Source organism: Ambystoma mexicanum, chromosome 5q, assembly GCF_040938575.1.
Source record: "Ambystoma mexicanum isolate Mex_15411 chromosome 5q, UKY_AmexF1_1, whole genome shotgun sequence".
NCBI lineage: Eukaryota > Metazoa > Chordata > Amphibia > Caudata > Ambystomatidae > Ambystoma > Ambystoma mexicanum.
This window is the reverse complement of record NC_090933.1, coordinates 669,561,594-669,578,272: the sequence shown is the minus strand read 5'-3', so window position 1 is coordinate 669,578,272 and position 16,679 is coordinate 669,561,594. Positions and strand designations below refer to the sequence as shown.

At 49.0% G+C, this 16,679-nt stretch overlaps 1 protein-coding gene across 2 annotated transcripts in view; it reads left to right on the top strand.

The window, feature by feature from the left end:
• The window catches only part of PDE7A (phosphodiesterase 7A), a 1,871,135-nt gene that overhangs the window by 937,143 nt on the left and 917,313 nt on the right, over window positions 1–16,679 (top strand). For both annotated transcript variants that reach the window (XM_069621123.1, XM_069621122.1), the window contains one exon: window positions 4,016–4,079. In XM_069621123.1, the coding sequence (XP_069477224.1) occupies window positions 4,016–4,079 (64 nt within the window). The remainder of the gene's footprint in view (window positions 1–4,015; window positions 4,080–16,679) is intronic.

Here is a 16,679-nt window from a genome sequence, read left to right as displayed (position 1 = left end):
GGTTTTTACTTAGATTCCACCTTAACCTTCAATAAACAGGTAAACTCCCTAGCCTCTTCATGTAAATTAACTAGAGCTTGCAAACAATTCCTATCATCCAACAGTTGCATGACCTTAACGAGAGCCCTTATTTTATCCAAACTCGACTACTGCAACGCCTTATACATTGGTGCCAACAAATACATTATTAATAAAATACAGATACTCCAAAACAATGCCCTTAGAGCTGCTCTCAGTATCTCTAGGAAAGAACATATTTCTGAAACAAGAAGAAAACATAATTGGCTATCCACATATGAGAAAATCTGACTAAAAACTGCAATCCTTATCCACAAATGCCTAAATAAAAAGCAGCATGCTATCTGATAGATGGAATCTCTAGAAAAACTTCTAATAGACCCACGAGACAAATGAACTCCAACTGCCTTCAGGTGCACCACTTTAAATTATCCACCATTGGTGGCTCTAGTTTCCCAGTCAAAGCAGCCCAGCTGTGGAATTCACTACCCATACCACTTAGAATGGACCAAACTTTTGCTAAACTCAGGCAAAATATGATCAATTGGCTCCTAGAAAACGATGAGAAATGAACCTTTTTAGAATTTGATTACTTCTGTAAATAACTGCTTATATCTGCTTGTATGTAGACTGTCTGTATATTCTTTACTTCTGTTTTATTGTATGTACCTTATATCCCACATTTGTTAGTTTAGATGTTATTCATTATCGCAACTATTGTAACCATGTAACCTTTGTACTAAGCTTCAAGACTTCTTACTTCCTGCGCCCTGATACCCTCGGGTCTGGCGCGCATAATAAATAATAAACAAACACGCACCCTTTTTTGTCAGCTTGCGTGTCCTGAATGATTCTCGTGTATGCTCAAAATTTTATTCAGCGTGAATCCTGGGTTTGAATGTGGGTTTCTTGCAGTGTGACTATATGCTGTTGTTCCCTTCTCATGTATCTTTCCACTATATTCCTTTTGATTGGAGAGTTTAACACATTGACGTTTAGTGATAGAATTTCAGTTTTTCAGTGCTATCCATTCTTATTCCTTCGGGTTTGTGCTGATTGAAAGTTACCCCTTGTTGTTTCGAAGATGCCCCTTTGATTCCTTTCTACTCCCTGATGGGATCTCTCCCCTCTGGTGTCAATTGTTCCCGGATCCTGCTTTACCCTCCTCCCTCTGCCCCTATTCCCCCCCACCTCCTCCACCACCCCCAACTGGGGTGGGTTCAACTGTCTCTTGGCCCCTCTCGAATTGTGTTCTTGAGAGTTGAACCCTAAGGAACCCCCAGAGTTGCCCCACGCAGGATTTCCCCATCCCATTCCAATGACCTTTCCTCCCCTCCATCCCCGCTGGGTCCATAGTCCCAACATCTGTTTATCGTTTAAGCACGGCGCTTAGCTTAGCTTGAGCCCTCCCCAGGCGAGCTGTCTTGGCGGTGTTGTTTCTCCGGGTTTTGCTTTGTCTGCACCCCCATTAGGGCTTTCAGCGTTCTCCTTTCTGCCCAATGGATTTTTGGAGATGAGTTGTTTTTCATTTGCAGTTCGAGGTTGTGGGTGGCCGCCACCAGGGTTTCCAGGAGGATGTTGGCTTTCCTTGCATCTTCTGTTAGTTCCTGTAAGGCACGCTCATTGTTGTTCACCCGCTCCACTATTTTGTTGATGTCTCTTCTTATTTCCTGAATTCCCTCGGCCAAGTCTTCCCTCAGAGTGTCCATTTGTTTTTGGCCAGCTGCAGTGATCTTTTTGATTGATTAATTGATATTCTATTACTATCACGCTCGTACACAAGTGTTTCAGAGCGCGACAAGGCAAGGGAGGGGAACAGTGGAGAACAAAATAGTGATCTTACTAGGCCCAGTGACATTGAGAACGCGCAAGTGCATGGGAGAGGGGGGAGGGGAAAAGTGCATCGAAGGAGGGAGAAGTGGAAATTGCAAAGCAGAGGAGAAACATAAATAACAATAAATAAATAATAAAGGCAACAAACGGTGGTAATGCAGCCAGCAATTTGCAAGTGCTAGGTTTAAGGTAGCAGACAAGGTAGGTCTGATAAGTGCAGGAAGAAAAAGGGGGGCTGTATGGGTACAGATACAGACCCCAGTGCAAGGGCTGGCCCGGAGGCAATGCGGGAGGGTGGCAGGGTGAGCAGGTACCTGGGCCGAAGGACAGATGAGGGCCAGGTGCACGTTGCCAAGAGAACAGATCAGCAGGGGAGAGGGGGAGCGATGGCAGAAGAAAAGAGCAAGGTCTTGAGGTGCTTCTGGAACCGGAGATGGTTCTCAAGTTTTAGAGTGGCAGGGATGCTTTTCCAGAGGGAGGCCCCAGCTGAAGACAGAGATCTACCCCCAGCTCGTTTATTTGAAAAACTGACCCTGAGGGAGATGGAGGTAGAGGAGCGGAGAGGTCGAGAGGGGAGGTATTTGCGGAGGGATAGCTGAAGGTATTTTGGACCCAGGCCCCAGAAAGCCTTGTGGACAATGCAGAGGGTTTTGAATTTAATCCTTGCATCCACTGGGAGCCAGTGGAGAGATTTCAGAGCTGGAGAGATACAATCCCAGGGCTTGAGGCCAAGGACAAGTCTTGCAGTCCTGTTCTGGATTAGTTGCAGAGGGCGGAGAGTAGAGGCAGGTAGATTTAGAAAGAGGCTGTTACAATAGTCCAAGCTAGAGAGAACCAGAGCTTGGGATACCATGAGCTTCTGGGGGAAGGAGAGGAAAGGTAGAGTACCTCTCAAGAGGTGCCGTCAGAAATGTGACTTTTTAAAGACCTCAGAGATGTGGGCGGAGAAGGAAAGGGTGGAGTAAAAGATGACCCCGAGGTTCTTAGCCTCACAGGTGGGGGTAGGAGGAGGGCCAAGGGATGCCGGCCAGAGAGTGAAGGGAAAGGATGGTGAAGGTGTGCCGATGAGGATTTCCCGGCTATTGTTGTATGTGCCATGTCCCTCGTTGTGCTTATTTCCTTACTTGGCCACCTGGCCCCCTGCCAGTCTAGGTTGGAGCGCGGGCACTTGTGAGCGTGAAGCCGTTGGGTCTTTCGCCCGAGGTTGTGGGCTGCTCCTTAGGATCGGCACGTATTGGAGAGGTGTGCTGAGCGGTCTGCGCCCATAGAGTTTACCGCTCTGATATTGCGGACTGGTGACCAGGGTGCTCCCATCCCTCTCGTCTTTGTGCGTTGTGTGGTCGGTCCCCCGTGTCACCTGATGATTTGCTGGGGGTTCCTCCTCTTCCTGTCCTGTCAGATCCGTTACCCAGTGTACCTGGAGGGGGTAGCGCTCCTGGATTCTGGGTCGCCGTTGCTTTGCTAACCGGCAGGGCAGCGTCCTTGCTTGTTGGTCCGCTTTGGCATTGGGTAGAGGTGATCGGAGGGGCTTGCGGGGCGTCCCAGAGTCCTTCTTGGCTTGGACCGGTTGCCTTGTGAGCAGGAATCGGGCTCCCGAGCGCCACCTTTTCTCGTAGACTCACCTCTCTGTTGTCAGGACGCTTGCGTAGCTTCACCTTTATTGTAGGTCCGACTGACGTGGGACAGCGGATCGGCAGTCGGCCTTCCTGCGACAGGCAGAGCGGTGCTTTGCAGCTCCTCTCATCCTACATCCCACGGAGTCGGGGTCTCTGGGCTCCCACTGTTGTGGACCTCAGACTCCTTGTCTGTCCCAACACCGATTGCAGTTGTTGATAACTCCTGGGGAGGGCTTGATATGCTGTTTTGGAGCTTGAACTCACTTGCGGGTCAGGAGCTCGGCGCCGCAGTGTTTACAGGTGCACCGCCAGCTTGGAATCCTCATAACACTTTTTTTTATTAAACCCACATGGTTAATACATGGTTAATTTTTTATATATACTTTCTGAATTTGATTTGGCTTTATAAGCGCATGCATTATGCGACTAAACATTGCAAGAATGTGCTCACAATGTTTCGAAGCTACACAACGTATGGGAAGGTGGGCGGGAAAGCAGATGGCTTTTATTGCGTGAATCTTGACCTGTAACCTTTTCTTTTGTTTTAGTGTATGCTAGAGAAAGCTGGGAAATGGAATTTTGATGTCTTTCTTTTTGATAGATTAACAAATGGTAAGTTTCAGTTTTTTCTTCACATGCACATATGTATTGGAGTAACATGCCCTTTTTCATGATCTGAAAGTGCTTATCTGATGGCGCATTACCAACATAAGTACTGTTTGTTTTCCCTACTTATACCTGTATTGCAGTCAGGTCCTGACAACGTTTCTCCAAAATATGAGGTGTACCTTGCGCAATAAAATCAGTAGCTAGCTAGCAAGACCATCCCCCCATGCACTCATGCTTTGCACCAGTCCGTATATATGGTCTCCCGTTTTCTGTTCAACGCCTCACGTCTGACTTTCTTAGACAGTGTTTTTATTTGCTATGTGCCTTTCCTGGTATGTGCTTATTTTCCTAGACAAGTGGACTCAAGTGTTTCCTCTTGTGTTTTTTGTATATTGAAACCGTAAATTACTTTTTCTTTGCACACGCTAGTCCAAATTAAGGATGAAATGGTTGAAGTCCTTAATTAAGGATGCCGTATAATGCATCTGCAAGTCATCTTAAAGTAGACCTGCAACACTGTCAGTGATGATCGAGCTTTCAGTGGTCCAATTTATCTGGAGAGCCGTAGGCATGTAGGAAACTAATATGGGCAAGGGCAGGGTGGTGGGGGATGGTGAACTTTGTTTTTTAAAAATTGGCATAGAGATTATAACCAGTTTTAAACATTCTGTAATTTTGTTGTATGTTTCACTGAACTTGAATACAGTGAATGGTTCTCAATGGCAGACCCTCACAGAACTTGTATGTCCTGTCTGGAAAACTTTCACCTCGTCATTAAATCCATTGCCACCATACAAACATCTAGTTTCAGGTCTTTTCATTGGTTTTGTTGACCCCCTAAATATTAGTTGTCTATTGTCAGAAAGCAGAGTAGGATCAACACAGAACCAAGACATTTTTATAATAAGATAAAGATGTATTGCAGGTAATTGGATGATAGGGCCAACTCAAAGAAATGGAAACACAAAAGAGGGTATCCCCTTTGTATGATTTCTCAACCTGTGCTGTTCCATATAATTCTTTATAAAAGAAAAGGATGTATAATCCGGTGTTTTTGAAAAATCTTTTCCCACAGAACCTGAAAACTTCACCCAGTTCTTTCCTTGCTCACAAGTGCTCTGGGTTTTCTGAGGGTTAAGCAAGAGAGAGCAGGAAAATGACTTCAACACAAGAGAAATTAGCTCTCTTTTGGGTTTCACAGTGAGTCTCTAGGTGTATGACCTCTTCGCTCCAGGTTCTCCCCAGACATGTGTTGCTAATTCCTAATCGCTCACTCCTGGGGCTCAATGTCCCCTCTTCTTTCTTGGCTCTTGGTGTTGTCTGCTGTTTTCTTTTCCTTCTGAGTTTTGGTAGCTGGTGTTACCTGTGCCAGGGCCTAGGCTGACATAGAAGATAGACCTTGGTGTCGCCAGGCACTGCTCCCAAGAGACTACGGGCTGGGCCACTTAGGTGTCTTTGGAGCCTGGATTGGTGGTCCCCTACCACCTTGTTCTCTGAGGCTGTTCCCACCCAGCCTATACCTATGTGCCTCCTCAACGACAATGTTGGCGGGATGACAGCAGGGACCTTGACCCCCCAGGTACCTCCTAGAGACCTTTTGCAGGATATTCTTTTTCGACCCTCCACACGCTGGTGTTGGAGATTCAAAAGAGGATGCCGATGGCGCCACCGGCGGTGACCCCATTGACACCGGGACAATCACCGTCGAAGAAAAGGGGGCACCCTACACCTCCATTCCAACCTTTGCTGCGCTCTCCCCTAATGGGATGGACACAGCAACAACGGACACAGACGACGACGGACACAGACGACAGTGGCGGCATGTCCCCACCACTTAGGGCCTCTGCACCAGACGAAGTGGGCTTCTTCCATTCTATGATCTCCCGTGCATCGGAGCTCTTCCAGCTTACTCTGGAAGAGGAGGGCTTCCTATACCAGCGCCGGGAGGCGAAAAGGAAAAGCATTCTGTCGGTACTGCTCCTGGACTATGTCTGGGATGAGGGCTTGGAGCTGGTGAGGAACCCCGCCTAAGCCCCAGCGAAGAGAGACCGACTTGAAAAGAAATACTGGGTGGGGGCGCTGTTGCGCACGAGAGAAAATGGCCGCTCCCGTGTGAGCTCCGGCGGAATCCAAGGCCGAAATGCCGTTATAAACTCAGATATGGTCCGGTTTTGCAAAAATTCAACATAGAGCGTGTCACAAAGGTGGCTGGCTGCGCACACAAAGTCTGGCGGCAAAAGAGTGAGAGATTGCTGAATTACAGCGCTGCTTGTATCCCACGCTCAGTGCGAGGTGAGGGTCAGCGCTGTGCCGAAGACCGAGGGGAGGAGCCTGGCTTTGATCAACGCGAGGAGCAGTTAAGGAAGGTGTGGCCTGCCGGTCCCCGGGGGTGAATCACGGGTGCTCCAATCCCCGTTGAGTGCCTGCGAAAGCCCCCCCCCTTGTCCTCCCTCCCAGACATACAACTCTCTACACACCACTGGAAACGAGACCCACTGACACTAACGTGTGATCCGGATGAGGTAAGGCGAGGCTCCGTGTCCCGCAGCGCCCCGAGGCCCCGTGCTGCTCCTTGGCTGCACATCGGGACCTAGAGACAGTGAGAAGCTCTGTGGAGGGGGGCTGAGACAATCGTTCGTTGGCCGGTGGCCTATACCCCCCCCCCCCACCCTCCAAACCCAGGAGATGGGCATGCTATCCAGAGAGTGCGGTGGATTTCGCCTTTCCTCCGCCCCCCGATCACGGTCAGATGTCTTAACCGCCCTTTGGCTAAACATTGCAATCCACGCGACGCGGGACATAGCCCACTCATCCCTCCCACTATACGGCAGACAGACACTGGCAGAGGGGGCCGGGGCAGGTCAACAGTACCTCGATCACGCGAGAAGCATCAGTCTGCAAGTAAGTGCACAACCACTGACGTTGGGGCACCTTGGGCCGCGTGGCACACATAGGGGGGAAGCTCTGCCCCATACATTAGCACATCCCGAGTGGGCGCGCAGAGACGACTGGGAAACTAACAACCCCCCCAGTGGGGTAATAAGACCCTACCACCAAGCGATTAAAGAACTCACTGGCAACATTTGGCCCCCACGCGTTGGGCAATAAAGGGGGGCACCCCCCCACCACAGGATTTAAAGGACCAGTCAAGTGCAGACACTCACCGCACAGGCCATAAGCCCATAACCTCACCGTGCATGGGCAGCAGAGTGAGCCATTCAAAGGGGCAAAGATCAATCTGAGATAGAAGCCCACAATGCAATAGAGGCGCACACGCTCTACACGAATACAGCGCAAGTGCACACCCTATCAAGGATGAACTAGCCCCCTTGGTCACACCGGTGGTTACTACAAACCTGTACAGGGGCCATGCGATAGATACAAGAAGTAGCTACTGACAACAAAGCAAAAGTGCCGTTAGCACCAACCTACACAGGCGAGCAGCATCGATTCTAAAGACAAACGCCCAAAACACTCCATACGGGATCAGCGTTAGATCCACTCCACACACTCCAAGTAAAGTCTACGTGAAAAGGTGGACTACCAGGCTGATTCCCAGGACTTATCCTCACTAAGGGGAAAAAAACTATGCCCAAAAACTTTGGCCCTAAGAAAGGTAGAGGAACCATGGACAAATACACAACGGCAATGCAGAAGGATATGGACATTGAGATGGACGAGGAAGCACCCTCGCAAGAACAGACCCCTGCGGCTTCGACGATGGACCCTCAGGCGGTCTTTCTGGCCATGCAACAGAGCTTCTCTGCTCTAAAGGATAAATTGGATGGAATAACAGCAAATGTGGCAACAATTAAAACACAGCTAGAAAAAACATCGCGCATTACTGAAGCAGAGACGAGAATTTCGCACATGGAGAATGTGCTTGAAACCTTGAAAACACTGTCCACAATGGCAATAGAACTGGGGACGGTGAAGGCCAAATGCGAAGACTTGGAGGCGAGGTCTCGGCAGAACAACATTCGCATAGTGGGGGTACCGGAGGATGCAATGAAGGGATCAATGGAGAAGACAATAGAAGAACTGTTGTGCAACCTCTTAGGAGAGCCTGGCTGGTCACCAATGCTTATTGTGTAGCAGGCGCACAGGTCACTTGCCCCAAAGACAAAGCCCGGGGCATACCCTATACCTATAATAGCTCGACTGATGAACTATAGAGATAGAGACTTGATCTTGAAAACCTCCAGAGAGAAGCAAGAGCTACGATGGGAAGCGAACACTATACGTATCTTCCTGGACTTTACCCTAGCGGTGCAACAAGAAAGGAAACTCTTCACTGGGGTCAGGAAATCGTTACGTGAGCGACAAGTGCAATATTCAATGCTCTACCCGGCAAGACTCAAAATCCAGCATCAGAACAAAGTATATTTCTTCACATTTCCAGAGGAGGCGGCAAACTTTGTTGAAACACACATCCGTGCCCCAGCAAGAAAACCAAGAGAAGAAGAGAATTTGTGAATACCTGTAGTCATGTAATAGTTAACACGTTCATGTTATGTTCTACTATAGATTTGCAAAAACAGAGAGCCTCCCCTAAGTGGCTCTTATTGGGGGCAATTATGCCTACTCTACAAAAGGTGTTGATGTGCATTACCCCACATATGTCAATACGAGTTAGAGCAACGACGCAGAACCGGACACACTATAAATGCCCAATGTTGGCATGGGCATTGGTAGCCGCCACAGTTTCCCCCATTGCAGGTGCACAGACAATTGATGGGTGGGGAGGGTGGAACTCTAGAGGCACAGTTGAAGTTAGGGGAACTGTGAGGGAGTGGGAGGTGAAGTTGGGACTGTTGCGGTTTAGTTACGGTAAGACTTGTACTAAAATAAAAAGCACACAGGTACTAAGTACAATGGTTATTGAAGACTTAACCGGAACAAACACTTCATAGATAATGGCTAAAGCAGGCCCTGACGACAATAAAATGCTGAGCTGGAATGTATGAGGCTTGGGATCCAGAATGAAGAAAAGGAATATTCTGACATGTATTAATAGACCGAGCCCCAAAATAATATTTTTGCAGGAAACACAAATAGGACCCCAGCAAAGAGGGCAACTGATCCCGAACTGGGGGGCACACCAATATGTCACAACGTATGCCAAACAGGCGAGGGGAGCGACAATCCTAATCCATAAATCCTTGCCGTTTACATGTAGGAATGCAGAATGCGACCCCGAGTGGAGGTATGTGCTAGTTCATGGCACACTCTGTGATAGAGAGATAGTCCTTCTTAATGTGTATGGGCCAAATATAGACGACCCAGAGTTCTACTCCCAAACATTCCAAAAACTGGCGAACTACCCCACAGCCTACTTGATATGTGGCAGGGATTTTAATACTATCCTGGACGTACACTCAGATCGCACGTCGACACAATCTAGAACATTGACCAAGGCAGCGCAGACAATACTCCTACATATGGCAGATCTAAATCTAAAAGGTGCATGGAAAACATTAAACCCATCTAAGCGAGAATATACATTTTACTCTTCCGTGCATGACATGCATTCTAGAATAGATTTATGGCTGGTAGACAACAATGTCTTGTCATGGGTTTCTAGTTCCCACATCTACCCCAGGACGTATTCAGATCATTCACCAATACAACTAACACTGCATATCCCCGGTAGTACGGTGAACAGACCTCCTTGGAGATTTAAACCTGCAGCCCTGCGGAACCTGGTCTATAAGAACACAATGATGCAGCAAATACAAGAATACTTTGAAATAAATGCAAATTCAGTTACCAGTCGGGCTACTTTATGGCAAGCATTTAAGGTATGCATCAGAGGCAACTCAATATCCACGGAATGTGGAATCCTTAAATATATCAGGGGTAGACTGGAGCGATTAGAGACACAAACGCACTACAATCTCAATACCCACATACCCCATCGACACAGCTCAGCTCAGAAATAAAGACTATCTAGATGAATACACCAAGGCTGCGGATCAAGAGATCCGATACTTCAACAGACCTGCTACAGCGTGCCGATACGGGGAGGGTGAACGCCCAGGGAGACTATTGGCCAGGGCAGTGAGAGGGAAAAGAGGTCCATCAACCATACCATGCATACACATGCCGGACGGCACAGTGACCACTGAACGTAGCAAGGTGGAAGAGACATTCTACACATTATACAAAAAACTGTACTCCCCTCAGTGCAACGTTACTGATGATGAGATTCAACATTATCTCTCTCAGATTCCAACGACACTCCTGGCTGACACCACTAGGGACACATTAGAAAGCACGATCACAGAGGCTGAAATAATGGAGGCGATCAAGGCACTTCCCAACGAGAAAACCCAGAGAACAGATGGCCTCGGGGCAGAATTCTATAAAGAGTTCAGTCAGTTGCTAACCCCCACATTATATGCAGTATGGGAGGGAGCTTTAAATAAGGGAGAACTCCCTGAAACCACTAGGGAGGCAGTGATTACACTACTGCTCAAACCAGGGAAACCCCCAGAAGATTGCGGCTCGTATAGGCCATTGTCATTAATAAACACGAATGCGAAGATTTTCGCAGAAATTCTAGCAATCAGACTTGCACCACTGATGCCCTATATGGTACATGAAGACCAGGCAGGGTTTATCAATGGCAGATCCACAGCAATGAATATTATAAAATGCCACAAAATTGTGGTCACAGTCCCGCCCAAAACTCAAGGGATAGTGGTATCACACGATATGCGAAAAGCATTTGACACGGTCTCATGGCCCTTTCTATTTGGAGTACTGCGGAACTATGGGTTTGGCCCTCATTTTATAAAATGGATACAAATATCATATACATGTCCCCACGCCAAGATTAGAGTTAACGGAAACTTAACAAGCAAGCTAGAACTACATGGAGGCACCCGACAGGGCTGCCCATTGTCACCTTTACTGTTAGCGCTAGTAATAGAACCCCTGGCTGATATACTTAGGTTATGTTACAGCTCTTATGGACTATCGCTAGAGGGCAACCCACAAATTATAACTCTATATGCCGACGATATCCTATTGTATCTTAAGAATCCAGATCGCTCACTAGGCAGGGTCCTGGCTGAGGTTGAGAGATTTGGAGAATACTCAGGCTTGCGTCTAAACACCAACAAATCAGAGTTCTTCCCACTGACAGAAAATACAACACAACCCAAAGATTTATACAGTCTCATCTGGAGCCCGACACACATTCTGTACCTAGGTGCATACATTGCCAGAACGACCCAACTATCCTGAGCCCTGAACTATAGCGCACTGGCTGACACATTATGCACTAAGATAAAACGTTGGAGCGCCCTATCCATTTCAATGATGGGAAGAATAGCACTAATCAAAATGACAATACTACCAAAAATGAACAGCGCCTGCATCGAATTTGTTTGGGGAGGACATCCTAGATTGAACTGGAAAACATTAACGGATACGTACCCGAGGGGGGGTTGATGGCACCGGACCTGGAATTATATTATCTTGCGACACAGGCACCCCACGCCGCCCAGTGGGCCACACACTTTCTCTACCCAGGGACCCCACCTCCTGCCCAGAGAGAACGGGAGGCAATCACATCTCTGCACAAGTTGACTAGACAAACCCCCAAGCACTATAACACCATAGACCCCACAAAGGTAACAACCACGGCATGGGCTAAAATAGCTGATATATTTGGCACGGACAGGCTATACCACCCAAGTATGCCACTCTGGGGGGGACCCCCAAACACCTTTCACCTTAGACGGGAAGTGGCTATGCATTGGAGTGCTAGGGGCATTGCTCAATGGGGACAGGTATTTTCAGAAAAGCGCTTTGTCCAATGGGATGATATAAAACATATAGTGGGAAACACAAACATAAACCGCAATATATGCTTGTAAGAAACGCCATACAAAAGGAATGCCCTACATTCCCAAATGAACCAGAGATAAATATGGGGCTTGGATACTGGGGCGACGCAGAAAATCACAGCCTCAGCATTGTATAAAGTTATAGTGCAGACACTCCCAGCAGATACACACACGGCCAGGAACAAATGGGAACATGATCTGGGACAACAAATAGAGGATCTAGAATGGTCCCAAATCTGTGCACTAAGTAAACAAATATTGTGCAATTCTAGGTACAAACTAATTCATTATAAATAGTAGACAGGACGCATTATACCCCCGCAAAACTCAAACGGATTTACCCGGGCACCCCGGGAACATGCCCGAGATGTAATAAAGAAAACGCAAATATATACCACATGCTCTGGACATGTATAAAGCTGAAAGACTGCTGGGGTGTGTGAGGCACTGGACGAGATGGCAGATCAGCCGGTGGAATGGTCCCCGCCGATATGTCTGCTAGGGGTGTTGGGGAAAAGGAACCCGACATGGAGAAAATTGTTAAATCTGGGCCTGTTAATAGCCAAAAGGGCAATATTAATGAAGTAGAAAAATGCAATCCCGCCAAACCAAGGTGAATTGGGACAGAGATATGGTATGGACAAACGACACAGAAGAACTATATATAGGCTCGGTGCTGCCCCCATCCAAACCTAGAAATGTATGGGCAAGATACAAACGATATTTGTCAGATAAGGCCGTAAACGAAAATGCAGGTTGTGAGGGAGAATAACTGTGTATGATGAAAGGTAATTAAGTAATGTGAAGTATACATGTGCTATACCTGTGTGCAATAATAAATAACGTTTTTTTTTAAAAAAATACTGGGTGCCGGAGTATGCGCCCAAGTGTCTGCGGTCTCAACCATCACTGGACTCTGTGGTCTCGGCGCCCGCCAGGAAGAAGTCGTCTAACTCAAAGTCTTCATCTGCACCCACACACAACGAGGAGAAGAAATTGGATTCCATGTGTAGAAAGGTCAGCTACTCAGCGGCAACGACGAAGGCGGCCAACGCCTTAACGATCGTGGCCAGATACGACCGGGAGCTTTGGTATAAGATGGCTCCACTCCTGGATTTCCTTCCCAATGACAAACGGGTCAAGGCTTTGGAGATCCGTCATGAAGGCGAGGTGACGTCGGACCACGCCATCACCGTGGCCCTGGACATTGCGGACACAGGGTTCCGTCAGATGGGAAACAGGGTTTTCCTTCGTTGTCATGCCTGGCTCAAGGCCACCAACTTTAGATTGGTCCACACGAGGATCCTGGATATGCCGTTCGACAGAGGCAACCTTTTCGGGAAGGCCATCGATGAATCCCTTCAGGCCATCAAGACCGACGCAGAGACGGTCCGTGCTTTGGGCACACTGCAACACCGTCAGTCCTTTCGCTTCTCAGGTGGGAAGTCTGGCATGTCTTCCAGAGGTTTCGGCAGGCGTTCTTCCTCTTACCGCCAACCCTCGTGTTCCACAACCCAGGAAGCCAACGGGGGTCGCTCCAAGGCCTTCAGAGGTGGCCGCTGTCGTCAAGGCTCCCAGGGCGGCACGCCGGCTTCCAAACAGGACTGAACTGGCCAAGACGTCTGGCCCCCACCCATGAAACCCCGGTGGGAGCAGGCTGGCTAACTGCATCAGCGTGTGGGAGACCATCTACACCAATCGTTTGGTGCTGGACGCTCTTGCCCACGGACACACTTTCAACAGAAGCGTCCGTTAATACCACCGGTGGCCCGGCAGGAACAACACCTCCCTCAGCTGCTGCTGGAAATTCGGGCCATGTTAAGAAAGGGGTGATAGAGCTGGTTCCAAAGCGACTCCAGGGCTTCCGGAGTTTACTCAAGATATTTTCTTGTAAGAAAGAAGACCAGGGGCTGTATGCCCATTCTCGATCTACGACGACTCAACAAGTACATTAAGTCCCAGAAGTTCAGGATGGGCAAGCTGCAGCATGTGCTCGGCCACCTGAGGAGGAAGACTTTCTGTCGTCGTTGGATCTAGAGGACGCGTACTTCCACAACCTCATACACAAAAAGCATCACAAGTCCCTGCACTTCGTTGTACAGTGGATGCACTACTAGTTCAAGGCCCTTCCCTTCGGATTGAGGTTGGGGCCCAGGGACTTCAAGTGCCTGGCTCCGGTGGCGGCCCATCTATGGCTACAGGGGATTTATGTGTATCCTTACTGGGGCCAAGTCCAGGGACGTTGCTGTCGATCAGACGGCGAGGACCGTCCGGTTTCTGAAGGATCTGGGGTTCTCAGTGAATTATGCAAAATCCTGCTTGACTCTGTCGTAGGACGCTCTGTTCCTGGGTTCCAGGCTCGACGCAGTGTCTTTCCTGGCAGCTCCGTTGGAGGAGAGCATAGAGGCCATCTTGGGCAAAGTGCAACGGCTGTTAGCACTGAAGATCGCCACGGTGAGGACCATCTCTACTCGGCATGATGTCATGCATATACTTGATCCGGCTCTGCAGGTTGCGGATATGTCCACTCTAGAAATTCCTGGACACCCGTTGAATCCAGGTGTCAGGAAGCTTCCAGGACAGAATAGTGCTATACGAAGGGTTCCGTCGAACGAAATGGTAGTGGGGTGAGCGCTCCAACATTGCCGGAGGCACGGATTTCCAGATCCCTCCGTACCAGGAGATGGTTAGGATGGGCGCTTACCTGGAAGGATGGGGATGTAAACTGGAAGGCAACTCCCTACTAATCCAAGGAGAAGTTGCTATACATCAACGTCCTGGAGCTGCGGGCTGGCTTTTGGGCCCTCAAGTCATTTCTTCCGTCACTCAAAGGCAAAGTTGTCAGGGTCTTCACGGACAACACCACCACAATGTTTTACATACGGAAACACGGGGGGGTGAGGGGAGCGGTGCACCAGATCCCCACCGATCTCCAGAGAGGAGCAGGACTTTTGGCACTGGGCCGTCACCCTGTCATTCCGTTTCACCTGGCAGGAGTAAAGAACACAGTTGCCGACTCTCTCAGCAGGGAGCTGTGCTCTTGCCACGAGTGGGAGCTTCGGCAAGATCAAGTGGACAACATTTTCCTCAAATGGGGCAGTCCCCAGATCGATCTGTTTGTGACAGCGACTAACACCAAGTTGCAGAGGTTCGCCAGCAGGTTCCCCTAGCCAGGGAGCATGGGCAACGCATTCTCCTTCTGTTGAGAAAGCCTGTTTCTATACGCATTCCCTCCTTTGCCAATACTACTATGAATCAGTCAACTCAGACGGTACCGGTGCAGGATGATGCTCGTCTCACCAGGGTGGCCAAGGCAAATCTGGTACCCGGACCTTCTCAGCATGTCAGCATCCCCTCCCAGTCAAGCTGCCAGTGGTCGCAGATTTCATCACTAGGGAAGGAGGCGCAATTCTTCATCACAACCCAGGATCGCTGAACATGAAGGCCTGGCTCCTGCAGCATTAGAATTTGGTGTTTGGTGGTTATGAGCTGCTGGCGGACTGCAGGGAGGTCCTCTCTAAGGCCAGGGCGTTGTTGACTTTGAAGTGCTACGGACACAAATGGAAGCGTTGTGCGACTTGGTGCCGGTCGCAGAAGATTAACCCTCTGAGGGTCATGGCCCCTCAAGTACTTCTGTATTTATTGTCATTGGCTAAGTCAGGGCTGGCGCACACCTCCATCAAGGTGCATCTGTCCGCTATCTTGCGCTACACCAGGTCTCTGTGACGGTCTTCGCTGTGGTTACACAGTCTAGTCAAAGAGTTCATCAAGGGACTGTTCCGCTCTTTCCCACAGGTGAAGGCTCTGGGCCCAGCATGGGAACTGAACGTGGTGCTGACTGAGCTCATGGGGCCCCCATTTGAGCCTATGCATTCAGCTCTGCTCAAGTTTCTGTCTTGGAAGACAGCTTTCCTTGTGGCCATCACCTCTGTAGCTCAGATCCAGGCCCTGTCCTGCAAGCAGCCTTACTTTTCCATGATACAAGGGTGGTGCTGCGGACGCATCCCTCGTTCATGCCCAAGGTTCCCTTGGTGTTGCCTGTGTTTTTTCCAACGCCTTTGTCGCCGCTGAAAGGACTTTGCACTTGCTGGATGGCTCAAATGCTGAAGTTTTATGTGGCCCGCATGAAGAGTTTCCGGAAGACTTCTCAGCTTTTTGTGAACTTTGGCCCTGTGAACCATGGGAAGGCCTTGACCAAGGCTTTCATTTCCAGTTGGCTCTCCGGCTGCATCACTCATTATCAATGGTTGGCAAATCAACCGTTGCCTGGCCGTCCAAGAGCCCATTCTACCAGAGCGATCGCTGCGACAACAGGGTTCCTGTCTGGTGTGTCCCTGCTGGACATATGCAGAGCTGCTACGTGGAGGTCGACACACACCTTAACGAAATTCTACTGCGTGGACAGGGATTCCAAGGAGGAGTCCAGAGTTGGCCAAGCAGTGCTAAGCAACCTGTTCGCATGAAGGTGAGCCTGGTGAGGAGTTAAGAGTAATTGCTTCTGTTGAGCCTTCTTACCTCCGGTGGTTGTGTAATTATGTACTGCTGTGTATTTTTATTCACGAGCATGTGAATCCATGCCAGACCTCATGCCGAAGAAGGAACAAGTTACTTACCTGTAACTGTTGTTCTCCAGCATGGGTCTGGTAACGATTCACATGCAAACCTTCCCGCCTGCCCCTCTGCGGCTCTTCTCTTGGTTTTTCTGCCACTTTAGGTGCTACCAAATCTGAAGATGGCTTCCAGATGA